The sequence below is a fragment of the Capsicum annuum genome, unplaced genomic scaffold (assembly GCF_002878395.1).
Source record: "Capsicum annuum cultivar UCD-10X-F1 unplaced genomic scaffold, UCD10Xv1.1 ctg4748, whole genome shotgun sequence".
NCBI classification, from domain to species: domain Eukaryota; kingdom Viridiplantae; phylum Streptophyta; class Magnoliopsida; order Solanales; family Solanaceae; genus Capsicum; species Capsicum annuum.
Genome location: NW_025855126.1, coordinates 3,347,163 through 3,368,348, shown reverse-complemented (window position 1 = coordinate 3,368,348; position 21,186 = coordinate 3,347,163). Strand labels below are relative to the sequence as shown.

Here is a 21,186-nt window from a genome sequence, read left to right as displayed (position 1 = left end):
AGAATGTGTCAATTTGCTTCAAGTTGGTTTAAAGGTTCACATTCAACTTGGTTGGAGTATAGTGTAGAGAAAGATGTCGCATATTGTCTTTGTTGTTATTTGTTCAAAAATGAATTTGTTCATGACACTACGGGTAATTTTTATGCATCAAAGGGTTTTAGGGGTTGGAATAAGGCTCTTGAAAGATTTCGTTTACATGTCGGTAAAGTTAATAGTGTTCACCACAAATGTTACAATAAGATGCTAGATTTGTCAAATCATCGTCAATCAATTCAAGTTGTTCTTGACAAACATTCTCAAAAGGCAAAAAGTGAGTACCAAATTCATTTGGAAGCTTCAATTGATGTGGCAAGACTTCTTTTGTATCATGGATTTCCTTTTCGAGATCATGACGAAAGTGAAGCTTCAACTAATTAAGGCTACTTTTTAGGATTTTTGCGATGGTATGAAGACAAACATCCGGATGTGGGAAAAGTGATATTAGAGAAAGTTCGACAAAATGATACTTTGACTTGTCCTATGATTCAAAAGGATATTGTCAATGCTTGCATGAAAGAAACATTGAAAGTTATAATTGAGGACTTGAATGGAGATTACTTTGGGATATTAGTTGATGAATCCAAAGACATCTCACACAAAGAAAAAATGACTCTTGTTTTGAGGTATGCTGATAAGAATGGTGAAGTTGTAGAACGATTTATCTGCCTTGTCCATGTTAGTGATACATCGGCATGCTCATTGAAGAAAGAAATTTATTCTTTGCTTTCCGATCACTCACTAAGTCCATCCAAAATACGTGGACAAAGTTATGATGTAGGTAGTAATATGAAAGGAGAGATAAATGGTCTCAAAACTTTAATTATGAAAGATAGTCCTTCGGCATATTATATTTATTGTTTTGCACATCAATTGCAACTAACACTTGTTGCTATTGCTAAAAAATATTTGAAAGTTGAAAACTTTTTTGATCATGTTACTAATGTGTTGAATGTTGTTGGAGGATCTTTTAAGCATAGAGATTTACTTCGTCATCACCAAGCCGAAGATTTAAAGCAATTACTTAAGTCCGGTAAAGCTCATACCGAACAAGGATTACGTCAAGAACGTGGACTTCAAAGATCGGGTGATACTCTTTGGGGATCACATTTCAAAACATTAGATAACTTTCTTGTTATTTTCTCATCTATTGTTCATGTGCTTGAAGTGATTGAAATTGAAGGTTCTACCTCAAGTGATAGAAATCAAGCGGAATATCTTTTGACAAAGGTCAAAACATTCAAATTTGTTTTTATTCTTCACTTGATGTTGAAAGTGTTGGCCATATCAAATGAGTTGAACAAGATTTTACAAAAAAAAGGATCAAGATATTGTTAATGCCGTGGATTTTCTTAGCATCTCAAAGAAAAGATTGCAAGATGTGAGAAAAAAGTGGGTGGGAATCTTTGTTGGATGATGTTTCTTCATTTTGTGATTCACATGGTATCTTAATTCCCAAATTAGATGAGCCTTATTTTCCTGGAAAGTCAAAGCGTAAGTGTTTGGATGTTTGTCATTCGCACCATTTGCACATTGAAATCTTTTGTATTGTCATTGATGTGCAACTTCAAGAGCTTAATGATCGTTTTGATGTAATGATTTGCTTCTTGGGATGAGTAGCTTGAATCCTGTCAATTCTTTCTCTAACTTTGACAAAGATAGAATCATGACTTTAGCGAAGTGTTATCTAAATTAGTTTGATGATGGAAAGCTTTGAGATTTGAGTTACCAACTTGATACTTTCATAATTCATATGCGAGGTGGTAATTCCAAATTCTCCAACTTGCAAGGAATTCGTGACTTGGCAAAGACATTAGTTGAGGCAAATCTTATGGAGACTTATTCACTTGTTTATTTACTTGTGAAGTTGGCTCTAATTTTACCCGTTGTTACGGCAACTGTGGAAAGAGCAAAAGAGCATTCTCTTCCATGAAGCACATAAAAAATGAAGTGCGAAATAGTATTGGTGATCAATATTTAAATGATTGTTTAGTATGTTACATAAAGCGTGATGTATTTACAAATGTAAGTAATGATGTCATCGTTGATCGTTTTCAGAATATGAAAACTCGTCGTGAACAATTGTAATGAATTATGGATATTATATTATGATATTAGTAATATTATTGAAAGATTAAATTTTGTCATTTTATTATTGTTCTTTTTTATTAATTGGTTGATTAATTGTTCTATAGATTAAAAAATGAATAATCTGATTAATTTAATCGATAAGTTTGTTTAACACCCAGAGAGTCCAGATCCTGGATCCGCCTCTAATAGTCTCCCATATATCCCCGATATCTCCACTACTCAAGGCTTAAGCAAGGAGATGAACTGAAACAATCGACCACAACCCTGCTATAACACTAACTCCAGCCGCTATTCATATCTGTTCATAAAACCTCCAAATTGAAAAGTGTAAAGAATGAAGATAAACTTGAATGCGGAAAGAGAAACAAATCATGAAATAACCCCAACCCCCACCTATTAAATTTGAGAGATAAATTACGGACGGAAAACTACAATAGCTTGATTTTTGGCTACAAAGGGGATAATGGAACGGCTAAGTTAAGCAAGATTCTGTTATTATTTTAAAGCTAGGTGATTAGTATGGAACTAATGTTTGTCTAATTATGTTACTTTTCCATAAAATTAATGGGTTAAAGTTAAAATTTAATTTATAATAATAATAATAATAATAATCTATATCTATACTATATTTTTGGCCCTTTATTAAAATTCTCTGTTTTAGATAAAATCGTCTTTTCACTATTTTTCAAATAATAATAATAATAATAATAATCTATCTATCTATCTCTATATATATATACACTATCTTAAAAGTGTGAAGAGTCTTAGAAATACTGTTTGAACTTTTTATCTTTTATTAAAAATCTCTGTTTTAGATAAAATCATCTTTTCGCTATTTTCCTAATATTTAAGAGTTAAAAATTAATTAAATATTTATAGTAAACATTTCTTTATTAGAAGCCATAGAATTAATGACAATTATACCTTTTTCATTAATTTACAAATTCTAAATTAACTAAAGTTGATTTTAAGAAGATTTGAAAAATCTAAAAATAAATATGAAAGCGTTAACGTAAGAAAAATATTAAAAGTATCAAATTTTTAAAAGTTTTAAGTAAGTAATCAAAGATTTTCTAAAGATTTAACTTAAAAAATAAGGAAAGATTTTAAATATAGAAAAAATTAAAAAAAATTAATTATACTATAAATATGATTCAAATCGATGCGTCTCTATTAGTCTCCAGCAGCAAGAAAAAGAGGTATTGCACGACAAATGTAAAAGTAACGATCCATTAACCACTTGAAATTTCAAGTGGCAAAATATATGTAATGTGTTTACATAAAATATATGTTATGTTTACATTATTATATTAAAGTATAAATGATCTTTGAGAGGTGATTTGAACTTTTGCACTTTATTAAAAATCTTCGCAAAAAAAAATTGTTTAATTTTAAATAATTAAAAATTACATATGTGAGACACGTGCAGTTAAACTAGTAATAACAATGTTCTTAGTGGAGTATTCTTATAATACATAAAACCTTAAACTTTAATTAATAATATTATTATTTATAAAAGTGCAACATTCTTATACTACATAAAACCTTAAACTTTAATTAATAATAGTATTATTTATAAAAGTAAGATCAATTCTAGTTAATAAGATATTAGATATTTGTTTGTAATACATTCAGTTTAGATGTTGTTGTAAAGGGATTATTTATAATGTGAAGATTTGAGTTGTTTAATTCAAATTTTTAAAATATTTTAGCAAAAAGTAAATAGTGTTATGAAATATAAAGAATAACAAGAATAAATAGAGAGAGAAGAGAGGAGACTTTTTTATTTTTTTTTAGGGATGAAAGATCATCAGGGATTGAGGATATATTGAACAAAAACCCTCTATTTATAGGAAAAAATACTCGTAGTTTCTCTCTAAAAGATAAATATTTCATATCCTAGCAGATATAAAATAGATCTTGATAGATCTTATCTATATTCTTGATAGACATTCACTACAATGTAAATATATTTATAACACTTCCTCTTGAATGTCTAATTGATAGATAATGTGCCTCGTTAAAACCTTACTAGAAAAAACTCAGTGGAAAAAAAATTTAATGAAGAACAAAGAGTACACATCTCTAACAATACGCATATAGGTTGCCTCATTAAAAACCTTAAAAGAAAAACCCAATGGGACAAAATCTCGTAAGAAAAAAAGAGTACAAAGCGTATTAACTCCCCCTAATAAGAACATCCTTGAGCCTTTGCATCCAGATCTTGTGCACCATCTTCTTAAAAGTTATAATCAGAAGAGACTTGGTGAATAAATCAGTCATATTATCACTTAAACGAATCTGTTGCACGTTAATATCACTATTTTTTTGTATCTCATGCGTAAAAAAAACTTTGATGAAGTGTGCTTCGTTTTTTCTCTTTTTATAAATCCTCCTTTAAGATATGCTATGTATGTTGTATTATCTCTGTATAAAACTGTGGCTGCATTGTCATATTTCAAACTATATTTTTCTCGAATGATATGTATCATGGACTCCACCCATACACATTCTCAGCTTGTTTCATGAATAATTATTATCTCAACATGGTTCGATGAAGTGGCTAGATAGTCTACTTTGTATATCTTTAAGATATGACAGTACCACCACATATGAACACAACCTATTTGAGATCGAGCTTTATACAGGTTATAATGTTAGATAAGTACCCAACATCAGCATGACCAATAATATCAGGCCTGCAATCTTGCTAACAAATTAACCGAAAAGGTTGTAGGCCTTGTAGTATTTGCAAGATATATGAGTGCACCAATTGCACTAAGATGTGATACTTTATAACCAATCCAAATTGTTATATTTCTCATTTCAGCAAATAATCTATTTCTTTTAAAAACTCTCCAAGATTTTCAATAATATTCAAACCATCAATTTATCCCTTATAAGGATACTAAACAAGTTTCTCAGAAACTTTATGTGCTTCAAGCATTTTGAATCCTTTGGAGATTTTTCATATAGATTTTTGTCAAGTGACGATAGCCAATATTGTGTGTGACAGTTTCTAATGTTTGGACTGCAAATCAAATAAGTTTTATGCTTACCGAAATGCATCATTTCATATCACTTGATAAATGTTTCTACATCAGCATACTTAAATAAACGTAGAATTTAGATCCTCGTATCTCTTACAATATTGCGCCAATATTGTATTAAAGATATCATCGACAGTTTCTCATTGTGTATTGGTTCACAATGCGACATAACATTTTGAGATCTCATCACTTCATTATTTTCAAGTACCTGACCTCTCATAAGGTTTCATGAAGTGTTATGTCATAGGCTCTTCAAGAGCACATTGCTTTCTTATTATGATTATTTGCTCTTTATTCGTTTCAAGAATTATTTCATTTTGAATTGATTGGTTTACAATGCTTTACGTATATGTAGACTTTGTCCTTTTAGGATCCAAAATAGGAGCACTTGCAGCTTAATATGAGATGTTTTCGCCATTTGACTTGAACTATCTTTTGAATAAGGATCTGATGATAATTCCTAACATATTTCATAGCTGCTTATAATGTCCCCCTCATGTTAGGAAAAGTAACATACATACTCCATCTTCTTTGAGAAATCCTTCTTTGTGCAGTATGATATATTCATTAATCATATACCGTACATCAACCATTAAATGGAATAGTTAGTTCCTAACTTTGAATCAATTGAGAGGGAAGAAATAATCATAATTTATTGGTTTAATACATACAAGTGCTATTGTATGCAACATATCATATTTCAGACCAACACATGAAACTTTGTTCTTACTAGCAATGATTTAGCTATTTATCGAAGGCATTCAATGTTAAATCATCATCATCAAGATGAATTATCTTGATTACATAATTTGAAAATAATGCTCTTAACTCAATTTTCTTGAGCAAACAACTTTATGAATGTCAAACTACATGTTGACAATAAACTCGCATGTGACCATCTTATATCGATGCATCTTAATATATCACATGACAGGTGAACGGACCCATATTTACCTTTTATACTTTTCAGATTTTGAGGGATCAAATCTCAACATTAGTTAGTCCAACCAACTTATCATGAGTGTTGACACCCAATTTTGACCTCTCGATTCTCTCCTAGCCTGCTATTTTATCAAAATTATTTAAATTTTAATATTAATATTTTTCACACATTATTTTGCTATCAAATAATTTTCGACAAGTCACATTCATGATTTAAAAAATTTACAAATTATTTTATTACTTTTTAATATCATTTTACCATTTATTAATTCAAATACGACATTTTACATAATTTCATTAATATTCATTAAATTATTTTTTTCATAAATTTGCACACTCATAATTTATAAATGCATTGTCTTTTATTATTATTAATAATTTAATATATTGTCTCTACGTAACATAAATTTTACATGTATAGTTATTTTAATAGTGATATCTAATTGTTTTCATTATTAGAGTTATTAAAATAGCAGTCCTAAGTCAATTCAATTATCTTCTCAATTTTATTTAAATTCTAGTCATTGTTTGAAACCGATCTATGACAATTTTAGCCTAAATTTTGCCCACTTGAGTTTAATTTCAACTCTTTAATTCAATTATGGCCTAATTTTAAATATCTTATTACTTTAAATCTCAGTCATGGATCAAATTGATCCAAGGGTTGAGGTTAATTCTTCAACTCTTTCCTTTTAAAAATACCAAAAATCAACCGTAATTACTTTTATAATAGTGGTTTGATCATAAAAATTAAAATTTTTTGGAGTTGGAGTTTTTGAATTTTTTTTTTACTTTTGAATTTTTTTTTTAAATATGATTTTATGTCCTAATTTTTATAAACTATCAAAATTATCCAACTAAGAACTTACCTACCGATGGAAAAAGAACATTATTAACCACTATTATAAAAGTAATTACATATGCATGGTCATATTTAATGAATTTTAATTATGACATATATAATATTTATATTAATAGCTGTTTTTTTATATTTAAAAATTTTAAATATGGATGTTATATTAACAGATCATTGTTTCCTGTTTTTTAGCAAATATTATTTTTCAAACAGATTTATTTTTTTAGTAATTTATTTAATTTGTTTCCTTTATTTTTCGTTTCTAAAAAATAGGAAATGATGAGTTGTTATTAAATTTTAGAATATCGCTAATTTATTTCTTTAATTTTCTTATACATGAAAGATTTTACTGTGTGTGAAAAAACTATTTCTATGTAAAACATGTTTTGCATATTTATGATATATTATATCATATACCATAAATATATAAATATGCTTAGTATGTTTCTTTATACTTTGTATTTTTATGTATGTGTGTATATGGTATATACATGGTATAAACTTAACACATATATATAACATACTTTGTATATTTCTATTATAAATATAATACTTTATATATTTTTGAGTATAAATATAAATTAGCTGTAAAATAATATCTTAAATAAGGAAAAAAATTAAATAAGAGATAAAAATAATGATGAGAGGGAAGAAGAGATATATAATAATTAGGATAACATTAAGTTTAAAATTATAATTAACTTATTCTTTAAAACTGCTATATACGTAATATTGAAAAAGTAATGTTATAAGGAGAGTTTTATGTAAAAATTTAAAAGATTGAGGTTATATGTAATAATAATAAAAGTTGAAATTAGAGTTGGAAAATTGTGAAAACAACAAAACCTGTTTTCCCTTTTCAGAAAAGTTTTTCGAAATTATTTTCTGAATTTTCATTGCAAAACACCATAATTTTCAAGTCCAAAATTTTTTTTCGGAAAAAAGAGAAAAATTTCCATGGCTAAATGGCCTAAATTTCAATATATATGATTACTGTAAGGTTTGATCCGTATATTCTCCTTTTTTAATTGTGATCCTTTAGAATCCAATTGTATTTGGTAATGTTAGATAAATAGTGTGTGATTGTATTTGCTCCTCTTTTATTTCAACACACACATATATATATATACTAGAGGAGCATGACCCGTGTTAGTATGGATCCAACATTAAAATATTTATTTATTTTTTAATTTTTATATATTTAAATGAAATTTTTAATAAAAAGATTGCATATGTTTTCTACAATTCATTCGAAATCTAGCGTGAGTTCAACATATGTTATTTTAATATGTATTTAGATAATTTAAGTTGTTAACTATTATAATTTATGATAATTTTTATGTAATTTTCAAATTAATATACGTTACTTTTCTTGTTCAAATTTTTGTGGCATTGATAGTCAATTATATTTTAAAAATAATTTAAGTTTTTAATTATTGTGATTTATAATACTTTTCTTCTATTTCAATTTTAGTGACACTAATGACCAAATATTTTCTATCTTTTAAATTTTTTAAGTTGTTAATTATTGTGATTTCTAGTATTTTCATGTAATTTTTTTTTGAAATATATAACATATTAAATTATTTTTAGATATTTTAAACTGTTAGCTATTGTAATTTATAATACTTTTTATGTAATTTTTGAATAATATATGCTGATCTCCTTGTCCAGAGTTTTGTGTCGACGATAGTCAATTATATTTTTTTAAATAATTTAAATTTTTTATCATTGTGATTTATAATATTTTTTCTATATCAACTTATGTGGCACAATACTTAAATGACCATAATAATTAATTAGGGGTGATATAGTAAAATGTAATTATTATTATTTATTATTTTTATTATGTGTATGTGTTGATTGAAGAAGGATTTGGAAACATTTATAAATGTGTTGAATGTTACAAATGTTAATAATCCATTTGGTGCTTCTTGATTTCTCTACATTTATCTCTTATGTGTTTTTACTCTTTTGCCCTTTGAGTACATGTAGTAATTTTTATTTTTTTTTAAAAATATCATGAAATTTTTTATTCATAGTATATATATATATATACATATATATATATATATATATATATATATATATATATATATATATATATATATTTCTATTCTATAGAAGAGGTGGTTTCGACCACCTCTTGGGCAATTACCAAAAAACTCCTTCACTCTCATTTAACTACATACCATGTCCAAATATATAATAATTTCATTGTTTCATCATAATGGTTTAAATATTTCATATATTCTATTAATTTATATTAATTAACTATAACTACATAGTGGAAGTAAAAAAAAATTATTTATTTAATTGGCTATCATGTTCAAAACTAATTTGTTAGCACGAATCACAGTAATTAACAACTTAAAATATTTAAAAGACATAGAGAAATTTGATTCACTCTCATTATTTTAGCAATGCCACATAAATTGAGATAAAAGAAAAAGTACTGCAAATCATAATAATTAACAACTTAAAATGTTTAAAAGATATATAAAAATTTTAGTCGATTCTCAAAATTGTATCGAAGCCACATAAATTGGGACACAAGGAGTAAATATATTATTTGATAATTACGTAAAAATTATTATAAATCACAATAATTAACAAGTTAAAATATTTTATTTAAAAATAGATAAAAGTTCTATTCAACTCTCAAAATTTTATCCATGCACCATAAATCATGACAAAATAAAAAATTATCTTAATTAATTGCAACTAAATATTTAAAGTAAATCAATTTTATTATTTTAATTGACTTTTTTTTATAGAAAATTAATCTTTTTATTTATTTATTTATTTTAGTAAATTTTAATTTTAATTTTTTTCTTATATAGAAATACTAATATTTAAACTTCACATTAAATTTTTAAAGTACAAACTTAATAAATTTAATTTAATAAAATAAATTTCTAATGAATATTTTCTTAGAATTTGTGTTGGGTCAATATGTATCAAGTTAAAAAGAAATAAACAAACATATATAGTAAAATTTTATTATTGTGAAAGATACATATAACGTACTATCCAATAATGTTTAATAATATCATATTTTGCATAAGCAAATATAGCATCCCGTATTTAATTAATATACTATTTCGGTGAATTATCAATGATTACTATTGAATATGATAAAATTATATTAATTTTTATAGTAATAACATAATCAATCGCTCTTAATTAATTATTTTGAGTCATCTAGGTATTAAGAAAATAAATAATATTTAATAAAAAATAAAAGACATAAAATGTGAAATTAACTCTTAATGTTTTAAATTAAATTTTCGTTTTTTAAATTATCATTTTACTATATCACTCCTTATTATAAGTCATTTATGTATTAGAAAAATAAGAATAACAAAATGATATATCAACATAAAATATTCGATTGACTATCAAAATTATATTAGTGTCACATAAATTGGGACGAGACAGAAAAAGATATAAAACAACATATATTATTTGAAAATGAAATAAAAAGTACTAGAAATAACAATAATTAACAAAAAAAATTTAAAAATTGACTGATTTCTGCTGCTTCAATCATAATTTTAATGTATCATCCACAATTAATTATTATAAGTCACTTATGTATTGAAAAATTAATAATATTGAACTCACGAGTTTACTATATGTATGTATATATACATATATATATATATATGCATATAAATTTACTTATTTATGGTAAATTTAACTTTTTATTTCCAAATTGATTCCCTTATCTCCTTAAGGAAAATATGTATATTGATTGACACTTGTGAATATATTTTCCTTTTTGAGTTCCCCTGATTAATCACTTTCATGATTTTCTTCTCAACCCTTTGCCTATATAAAGACAAATCTTTTTCATTCTAAGTGACAGACTCAATACATTCCCATTGCAGAAAGATTATTTTTTTACCCTTCTTGCATAAACAAAGTACTTTTAAGTTTTGCTCTTCTCGCTTGGTGAAGGAGCTCTTGGTCTGTGTTTTAGTTGTTATACATGGCTATCTGCGTGACTCAAAATGCTCCTTCTCGCTCTTTTCTTTATCCACTTATTACTACGAAATCAGTTAGTTTCTTGAATGACATCTTTAATTATTATATGTTAGTTTAAATACATCGATGTTGCTTTTGAATGGGATTGTTAGTGAAGTCAACGCCTAGTCATAGGCTCCTTTGATTTAAGTGTTGCATATCTGTTGGTTTGTTGTGCGTTTGGGGATATGTTGTTTGTACTACAAATACTACTGGGCATTCGAGATAGATGAAGAGTCGCCGAAAGTTTGTGGGAGCTGCTCCTTTTCTTTCTTTGTTCATTGATTCATTGTGTTGTAATAACTTTGTATAATTCTGATGTAATAGTAATTAGGAGACTGCTTGGGGGCGGGGATTTATGTGTTTTCCGTGCTCTATAAATCACATAGGCAAATATAACTTACGTTTATGTGTATTGCGTGATATGTAAATCACCCAGGCACATCTTAACATAGGTTCAACGATAAGCTTATTTTAATCACTTAGAAATCATGCTCTTAAGAATTTTAATTAACTTTCGCCTTATTGAATTAAGTTTGAACATGTTAACTTAATTTACAACATGTTTATTTATTTTCGTCATAGTTTTGGCATATTATAAATGGCATTTTTAGTATTTTAAATAGCATTCTCAATAATTGAATTTTAATTTCCAACATCCAACTGATGTTTTCAGCACTTTAAATAATATATTTAGCATATTAAATCATTTTCCAATAATAAAATTGGCTATGTCAAAATTAGCTTTTAGCTTATTTTTTTAACATATTAAAACTACCGAGCTTGTATGTGGGGTTAGAGGAGAGGGAGGGGGGAAGGTTGTTTAGGCTTGCTAAGGCTAGGGAGAGGAAGGGTCATGACCTCGACCATGTGAAGTGCATTAAGAAGGAGGATGGTAGAGTGTTGGTAGAGGACGGACACATTAAGAAAAGATGACAGTCGTACTTTCATAGGCTCTTGAATGATGAAGGGGATAGAGTTATTGTGTTAGGGGAGCTAGAGCATTCAGAAGAGTATCGTGATTTTAGTTATTGTAGACGTTTTCAGGTGGGGAAGGTCAGAGAGGCTGTTGATGTAGGGCGACGGGGCTTGATGAGATTCCTGTGGATTTTTGAAAATTTTCTGGTAAGGCTGGCTTAAGGTGGTTGACTGAATTGTTTAACGACACTTTCAAGTCGGCGAAAATGCCCGAGGCTTAGAGGTGGAGTACTATGATCCCTCTTTATGAGAACAATGGGGACATTCAGAGTTGCAACAACTATAGGGGTATTAAGTTATTGAGCCATACTTTGAAGATTTGGGAGAGAGTGGTCGAGTTGAGGTTGAGGAGGATATTTTTGATCTCGAAGAACCAGTTTGGATTTATGCCCAGGCACTCTACGACGGAGGAAATTCACCTGGTGCGGAGGCTGGTGGAATAGTATAGGGAAAGGAAGAAAGATCTGCACATGGTGTTTATTGATTTGGAGAAGGCGTACGACAAAGTCCCTAGGGAGGTTCTTTGGAGATGCTTGGAGGTGAGTGGGGTCCCGGTGGCGTATATCAGAGAAATCAAGGACATGTATGATGGAGCTAAGACCCAGGTGAGGACAGTGGGAGGAGATTCAATGCATTTTTCTGTCTTGTCAGGGTTGCATCAGGGATCTACTCTTAGCCCATTTTTGTTTGCTTTGGTGATGGATGTGTTGATGTGGTGTATTCAAGGAGAGGTGCCTTGGTGTATACTTTTTGTAGATGATGTAGTTTTGATTGATTAGACACGGGAGAAGGTGTATGTGAATGATAAGTTAGAGGTGTGGAGACAGATCCTTGAGTCTAAAGGACTCAGGTTCAGAAGGAGCAAGACAGAATATTTGGAATGCAAGTTTAATCCCATGTAGTGTGTTAGAGGGATAGTTTCAAGTATCTTGGGTCTGTGATTCAGGGGAACGATGAGATTGACGACGATGTTTTCCACCGTATTGGGGTAGGATAGATGAAGTGGAAGCTTGCTTTGGGGGTGTTGTGTGATAAGAAGGTGCCGCCTAAGCTTAAAAGAAAATTCTACAAGGTGGCAGTTCGTCCGGCCATGTTGAAGGTGGCGGAAATTAGGATATTGCGTTGGATGTGTGGGCTTACTAGGGGTGATAAGTTCAAAATGAGACTATTTGGGAAAATGTTGGAGTGGCTTCGGTGGAGGACAAGATGCGGAAAGTACGATTGAGATGGTTCAGACACGTGATGAGGAGGGGCACGGATGCCCCAATTCGTAGGTGTGAGAGGCTAGCGTTGGATAGTTTCATGCGGGGTAAGGGTAGGCCGAAGAAATACTGGACAGAGGTGATTAAGTGGGACATAGAGCAGTTACAACTCACTGAAGACATGACCTAGATAGGATGATCTGGAGGACGCGAATTAGGATAGAAGGCTAGTGCCAGCTTGGGTCGTTGGGGTAGGGCATTACTTGGTCGGTGTATTATTCTTGTTTTGTCACCTTGTTGAATACTTTATTACGAATGTGTTGACTATTCTTTATTTATTATTCCTTATGGGTGGCGTATTTATGTCTTGTCATCTTGTTACATGTTTTATTATGGATTTGATTATTATTCTTTGTCTTGATCCCGAGGTTTGTCGGAAACAGCCTTTCTACTTCTCCGGAGGTAATGGTATGGACTGCATATATCTTACCCCCCAGACCCTACTATGTGGGAATACACTGGGTTTGTTGTTGTTGTTGTTTCAGCATAAAAAATATTTTCTAGTATGTTAATTTTATTTTTCAGTATCTAATATTAATTTTCAGTAATAAAAAAATAATTTCCAGCATTCTGTTATGCCCCAACGTATTTACTTTGACATGTTTTTTGCACAATTTTATAATATTGTTCTAAATGTTTCGACAATTGCCTTTTCATCAATAAACAATTATGTGACACTTAGATATCATGACTATAGGTTAACTACATCAAAATAAATAAGTGCTTGTTTTGCAAGTTAATCACATTAATCACTCTTTAATTAACCAAGAGGCTAACTTGGGACCATTATGTGCTACATGACGTCCTATTTGTTTCGTGCTTTGAGTCCTACTAGGAAACACAACTTTGTTTATCTAGACCATAAATCCAAATTAGCAAAGCCCAATGCCTCTTGGGCGATAAGTGGGACGACAAACATTCTAGAGGCGTTAGTTTTATCCTTTCTTTTTAGAACGCTTTCAGGTTTGAAAACCAGCCTAGATGGGGAGAACGGGTAGTCATTCGGAAGTGATGATATCCAACATATATTACACGACATATGACATTGTCACTTGTCTAAGAATTCGACTGCCAGCTAGTGGGTCGGATAATGATTAACAAGTTGGGGTTCTGATCCGAATGAAACCAAAAACATTTCCTTGGTTTGACTTTTTGATTTTATTCTTTTATTTTATCTGTTTATCTATTTGGGGTAGTTTGTTTATTTCAGCAGTCCCCTTTTCTATAATTTATCTTATTCTCATTTTTCTTGTTCTTTTATTAATTCTTATGTTGTTTACCACTCAGGTAATTATCAAATAGGAATAAACAAATAACATATTTGTTTATTAATTATTTTATCACTTAGTTGACATTAAGTAAATAATAAATCAGTGACCTTTCTTTTATCACATAGAATTCCTACGTAAAATACGAATTCGGCCGGTAACCACTTTTATGGACCTCAAAAGTTTCCTAACACCTTCCTTTTGAGGTAATTTGAACCCTTACCCGAATTTCTGGTGAACTAAGACACGAAAATAAAATAGATTCGTAGTTAGCCTATACCGGTGCCCTAAAGTACCTTAATATGTTAGGTAGCGACTCTTCATATTTTCCTCAAATAATCCCAAAAAGAGTAGTCACGTCGAATCCTGCTTTTCGCAAGAAAAATGAGGCTAGATAGAATGACGACTCTGTTGGGGATCTTAGGTTCTAACCATTACGACTTTGTGTTTTATGTGAGATTCTTTCACTTTGTTTGTTTATTTTTAGTAATTAATTTCTTCTTTCCCTTTTATTATTTATATCATGATTAATTTATACATATTAGTCTCAACTCTTTTTCCCCTTTTATGTGTTATTCATGTTTCTCCATGTTTATTCCTTCTCTACTTTCCCTTTTATTGGTTATGTGTTTTGACGTTTATTTTTTATATTACTAAAGCATGCTATTGTATGTTGCTATGTGCTACGTGTTACTGCTTTGTATAACTAGCATTCCGCTCATACTTTCCTTCACTTGGAACCTCCTTTATTTTTTTTCTACAAACAATTGCGTGGTTGCACAGACGTTCTTTCCTAAAACATCCTTTGAGAAATGCCTTATGGATCAATCGATCAGCGGTGCATCGACAGTCACAAGCTCTCCCACTCTCAAATTGTTCACTCGAGGGAACTATGTCATAAACCCACTTTTATCCTTTAGATCCCGGCTACATATTTTTTTTACTAAAGGAATATGCGTCCTATTCAACCTAGGATGCCTTGGCACCCTTGATCCATTAAATGTTAGTCTCATTCAAAGTCCAAAGGGGTTTACAACCCCGAAAGGATGCATAATACTATTTGTTATATGTTGCATTTCTATATGTGTATTGACATCTTGCTTATCTTGTTGTTTTCGTTCTTGTCCTAGTCACTCCTTACTTTTAGTGTTCCTCACTTTAGAACTCGCTACTCTTAAAATTCTTGTCATGTTAGGACCCTACAATACATTCTTACGGCCTATTCAAAACTTTTCTTCAATTCATCCCCCTGACTCATCCGTTAGTATGTTAATCCCCCTAGGTCCAACTCTTACTTTGATAAAGAGCTTTAGTCTCATTCATAATCTCTTAGTGCAACATCATTTTAGGATATCCTCTTCTTAATTCTTCCAACATTTACATAATTTTGTCCCGCCATGATCCTTTTGATGCTTTCATACTCATGTCATACTCTAACTTTCACAACCTTTAAGTTACATAGAGCTCTCATAACATCTATTCACTTTAAATGAGCATAACTCATTATTTTCAAATAAGTAGAACATTTATTCTAAACTCCCGTGCATACTTTTTGCTCCTAATTATAAGTCCTTTCTTCTAAGGTTAACTAAAGCTGAACATCAGAAATGGCTAGTCAAGAAAAGTTTACCAATCTTTTCATTAGCAAAGCTGAGCATGAAGGTTTGGGGCCGCATCTGAAACTGACTTCATTGCTCCCATCTACACTATATCGTCTCTTATATCGACGACCTCATATACACCTGATTGTGGGGCACAAGTGTTTTCAAGTTGGTATTCAGTTGCACTGCTGAAAGCATTCAATGGGTTGATAACAATGGGCAAGGAGAAGGAAATAGAAGGACAAATTTCTAACTATAAGGCAGGGTTATCTCAACAGCCTGAGATGAATAAGTCTTCCAAAGCTGAGGAAGAAGACAAGGATAAAATTGAGGACTTGAACTTTCCATTATATGATGGGTCTGGAAATCCTCATTCCCATTTGAAGGAGTACCTTAAAAAGCTATCGGTTATAGGGCAAAGTGATAGCCTTAAGATGAGACTCTTTGTTAATTCACTTAAGGGTCCAACAATGATATGGTACGCCGAAAATGATACTAGCAAGTGGATCTCTTGGGACCATTTGGCAACTAACTTTCTTAGGCGGTTCAACAATAAGCTAAAGAGGAAGGTCACAATCGAGACCAATTTGAATAGAAGAAAGACGATCGACGATGAGACATCAAAACCTCCAAATCCTAAAGTAGGCATACCCTAACCTCAACTAATATGGTACACAGATCCAAAAATTATTCCAACATCCAATTATTTCCATGCCTATTATCCCCAATCCTTCACAAAATCTCCTCCACAGACTGTTTGGTACCCAACTCCATTTGTTGCTCTAAAATCAAGCTACCTTCCAATGTCTTACCAAAATTCACCAAGAATTCAACGATCCAGTCAATCCCCAAAACCTTAACATAAGCTTCAAAAAAATCCACTAAAATAGTAAACTCCTTTAGGTGAACCCATAGAATAGGTGTATCAATGACTCAAAGAGGCTGGCTACATCACGCCCATTATTGTTGTACCTACTGATATTAAGTCTAGGTGATATTGCCCTGACCAAATTTGTGCCTATCATTCTAGGATGAAAGGGCATCCTACTAGAGTATGTTTTGCCTTAAAAAACATGATTCAGAAGTTGATTGATACCAAGGTGATAAATGTGACGGGGTCAAATTCTGATGTTGATTGATTTCCTAAGCTTGACTGTCACTTGTTGACGAGGACATCATGTTGGTTCCCCGCTTCAGACTCTCAAACATTTAAAATTCCTTTAAGTTTATAGTTTGTAGTTTTTTTTTATGTTTTCTTGCTTATGTAATGTGAACTACGGTCGACCTGATTCCTCTATATGAGGGATACGTAGGCGCTTATTTAATGAGCTCGATCTCATCAAAATAAAATTTTATTTTTCCCTATTTCTTCATTTTTCTATACAGAGTTGGATGAATCAACAATTTGATGTACGACTTAACAAATCTAATATTTAACAAAATTCGACCTTGTTCATCCCCTATCTTCCCATCTTCTTTACAATTGCAATTTCAAATTCAACATCATGTTCTATTACTATATTATTTCATGCGTTAGGAGCTCAAATCTTTATGCCTAGGCCAATTATTAAGCCCTAGCCTTCATCCTAGAATGCCTTTGTTATACATTTATTATGTTCTGAACTTATATAAGCTATGTAGTAGTTTTTGTTTAGGCTTGTTCATTTTGTTTAAATGTTTTCTAGCATTTGAACTTTATCTCAATTAAATCTGCAATATGACAAATATGCTCAATATCCGAAAAGACTCCAACCCTCCTTCTACTTGCCCAAGACAAAACACCCTGCCTTCTTATCCTCGCCTTATGCACAACCTTCTCAATAATTTCCTTCTACCCATAAGAGAGTTGATTTAGATGCATGTCGTCAAAGGCTTCATGACCTAGAGAAAATATTGGATGAGAAACTGCGTTATAACAACATTTATGACTTGAGGTATGAGAAACTGTGTCTACACCCAAAAGTTGGTTTACCTCCAGTATACAAAGTTCTAAAGTTTAACATGTTTGATGGGCGTGGAGGTCTAATCACACATCTAAAGGACTACTGTGGAAGACTAGTGGGCATAGGACATAATAAGGCTCTTCTTATGAGATTATTTGTTCAAAGCCTATCAGAAATGGCGCCCACCTGCTTCACCTAACAAGATTTTGACAAATAGCATAATTGGGAAGAATTGGCTCAAGGTTTTGTAAGGCAATATAAGTTTAACATCAATACCGGTCCAACAATATGGGATTTGCTTGAGGTAAAAAGAATAGACGATGAATATTTTGAGAAGTATGCAATACAGTGGTGGTTAGAAGCTTCTAATATACATCCTTCCGTACCTGAAGAGGAGTTGGTCCAAACTTTCCTTAGATCACTAGATGGAATATACTTTCAAAAAATGTTCTTCCTAATCAGTCATAGTTTCGAGAGTCTAATTTTGATTGGAAAGAAATTAGAATACGAAATTCGAGCGAGGGGAATTATTGATGTTTCTGCAAAGTTGGACACTTTTCAAACACCAAAGAGTCCATCTGAGGAAGGAAAAGAGGATTCATTGCCCTCTATACCTCAGACACAAGGCTATCAGAATAATGAAGGGATTAATGTTGTTTTTGGTTCTCGTGGGGTACATATTGAACCTTATGACTCACAAGATTCTCAAAGCAACGCTTGTGAGATCCAACCCTACTCTGTCCAGCAAGGTTCTCAAATGAGACTTCTCGAACACAACCCAACTTTCAATAAGGGCCTTATCCAGTACATAATGCTTTCCATCAAGCGGAGAGAGTGAGATCTCGAGATTTTACTTCCTTGACTGATCCCTTGGAGTACATATTTGAAAGATTAAGGGCCCAAGGTATCGTGGAACCGAGGAGAGGATGGATCCCTACACATTCACCCCCTCATTTTGATCTATCTAAAAATTGTGCTTACTACTCGAATATTCAAGGTCATGATATTGAAGAATGCTCGGCACTAAGGTATAAGATTCAGAATCTGATTGAAAAGAAAAGGATAAAAGTGCAACGAGAACCAATAAGAAATGATCTTGTTACTATGGGTGAAATCTTTGTTCAAGGTGATCCGACAAAAGTATTTTTAAGACTTTCACAAAAGAAGTGTAAAGCACATCAAATGAATTGATGTGCAAACATTTCTTATTTCTCATCTTCCTCTTTTGATCCATCTTATGGCCAATAAAATTTTCTTATTTTATTTACCTTCCTTTGTACTCATGAACTACGTTCGACCTGACTTTTATTTGGATACGTAGGTAGCCCACTCTAGGTTCGGTCTTGATCTAATAAAAGTTTTCCTTTCTTTCCAATTCTTACACATCCAAAGTTTTAGGCTAATAGGCCAAACTCTTGAGCATATAAAGGCAGATTATAATTGAGGTCATAATGTTCAAGTGTGGAACACCCATTTCGCTTGAACTAATATTCTCTTTGAGTGGTTCATGAATATAAGACTCCAAAGACAAAATTGGGGCAGAATATTTGAGGATTCAAGGAAACCTAAAAAAAAATCACAAGTACATAATATATCAATTCACAATGACGTGCAAAAGGTGTTTTACATTCTAAACTTGGGCAGAAATTTTTGAGAATTTATCAAAAATTTTGCCATGATATAATACGAGTCCTAACGGTCCATGAAGCAGAAACAATGATCAAGGAGCCAAATTGAGCAAGGTATGAATCAATATTTCCTTTTCGGCTAAGGATTTTCTTTGAGTGCAGACAACCGATACTAAATGTAGCAACGATCTTGTAATATCATCAAAGAAGCCAGGATTATAGCTAAGTTGTTCTATCTTTTAACTTTGACGATATTGAAATTGATATTATATTATTAAACAATATTGGGTTCCTAAAGAACCTTAATAAATAATGTGGGTTCCTTTAGGACCTTATTTGAATAATATTGGGTTCCTGTAGAATCTTAAATGAATAAATCTAACAACATGGGTTCCTGTAGGACCTTATTTGAACAGTATTGGGTTCCTATAGAACCTTAATCAACAATATTAGGTTCCTGTAGAACCTTAATCGACAATATTGGGTTCCTGTAGAACCTTAATCGACAATATCGGGTTCCTGTAGAACCTTAATCGACAATATCAGGTTCTTGTACAACCTTAATCGACAATATCAGGTTCCTGTAGAACCTTAATTGCCAATATCGGGTTCCTGTAGAACCTTAATAGAAAATATTAGGTTTCCATAAGAACTTAATTGAACAATATTGGGTTCTTGAAACGTTACATTTTTCATGTCCTAAATCGTATTCACATCCCACCTTTTCAAATCACTCTAATCTTGTGCTTCAAATTCTACCTTTCGCGCTCATAACTCTCAGCTTATCGTTGTTTCAAATTCTCTTCACTTCAATCACACCAACCCATGATATCATTGTTGACACCTATATCCCTTATCATTCACATTCTTTAGGAACATCGTTCGTTTCTAAATCTGGAACGACACACGGCCTGATTCTCGTAAAATCAGAGATATGCCGGCAACTTAAAACCAAAGTCTCGGCCGCATTATTTTTAAACCCATCTCATGTTGCTTCAATTCCAACAAACCGTTCTCTCGGTCAGACAAAATTATCTACGACGTTAATTTTAGTTGCTCGATAATTCTTTCATCATTCTCAAACAACGAAGGGGCAGCTGTTGACACCCAATTTTGACCTCTCGATTCTCTCCTAAGCTGCTATTTTATCAAAATTATTTAATTTTTAATATTAATATTTTTCACACATTATTTTGCTATCGAATAACTTTGACAAGTCACATTCATGATTTAAAAAATGTACAAATTATTACTTTTTAGTATTATTTTTACCATTTATTAATTTAAATACGACATTTTACATAATTTCATTAATATTTATTAAATTATTTTTTTCATAAATTTGCACACTCATAATTTACAAATGCATTATCTTTTATTATTATCGATAATTTTATATATTGTCTTTACGAAACATAAATTGTACATGCGTAGTTATTTTAATAGCGACGTATAATTATTTTCATTATTTCAGTTATTAAAATAGCAGTCCTAAGTCAATT

The 21,186-nt window shown here is 31.0% G+C and overlaps 1 protein-coding gene across 1 annotated transcript; it reads left to right on the top strand.

Moving 5' to 3' along the window:
- Positions 1-240: 240 nt before the first annotated feature.
- LOC124892454 (zinc finger MYM-type protein 1-like) lies at positions 241-1,969 on the top strand. The gene is made up of 3 exons (XM_047403739.1): positions 241-310; positions 431-1,266; positions 1,904-1,969. The coding sequence occupies exons 1-3, from the start codon at positions 241-243 to the stop codon at positions 1,967-1,969; spliced, it is 972 nt and encodes a 323-aa protein (XP_047259695.1).
- The last annotated feature ends 19,217 nt before the right edge of the window (positions 1,970-21,186 follow it).

What these genes read in the sequence shown, in the direction of transcription:
- LOC124892454 (XM_047403739.1), top strand. Translation starts at nt 241, where the DNA reads ATGCTAGATTTGTCAAATCATCGTCAATCAATTCAAGTTGTTCTTGAC. An exon ending in ACATTCTCAAAAGGCAAAAA is followed by an intron (nt 311 to 430) that starts GTGAGTACCAAA and finishes GCTACTTTTTAG; the next exon opens with GATTTTTGCGATGGTATGAA. An exon ending in CGGAATATCTTTTGACAAAG is followed by an intron (nt 1,267 to 1,903) that starts GTCAAAACATTC and finishes TTACTTGTGAAG; the next exon opens with TTGGCTCTAATTTTACCCGT.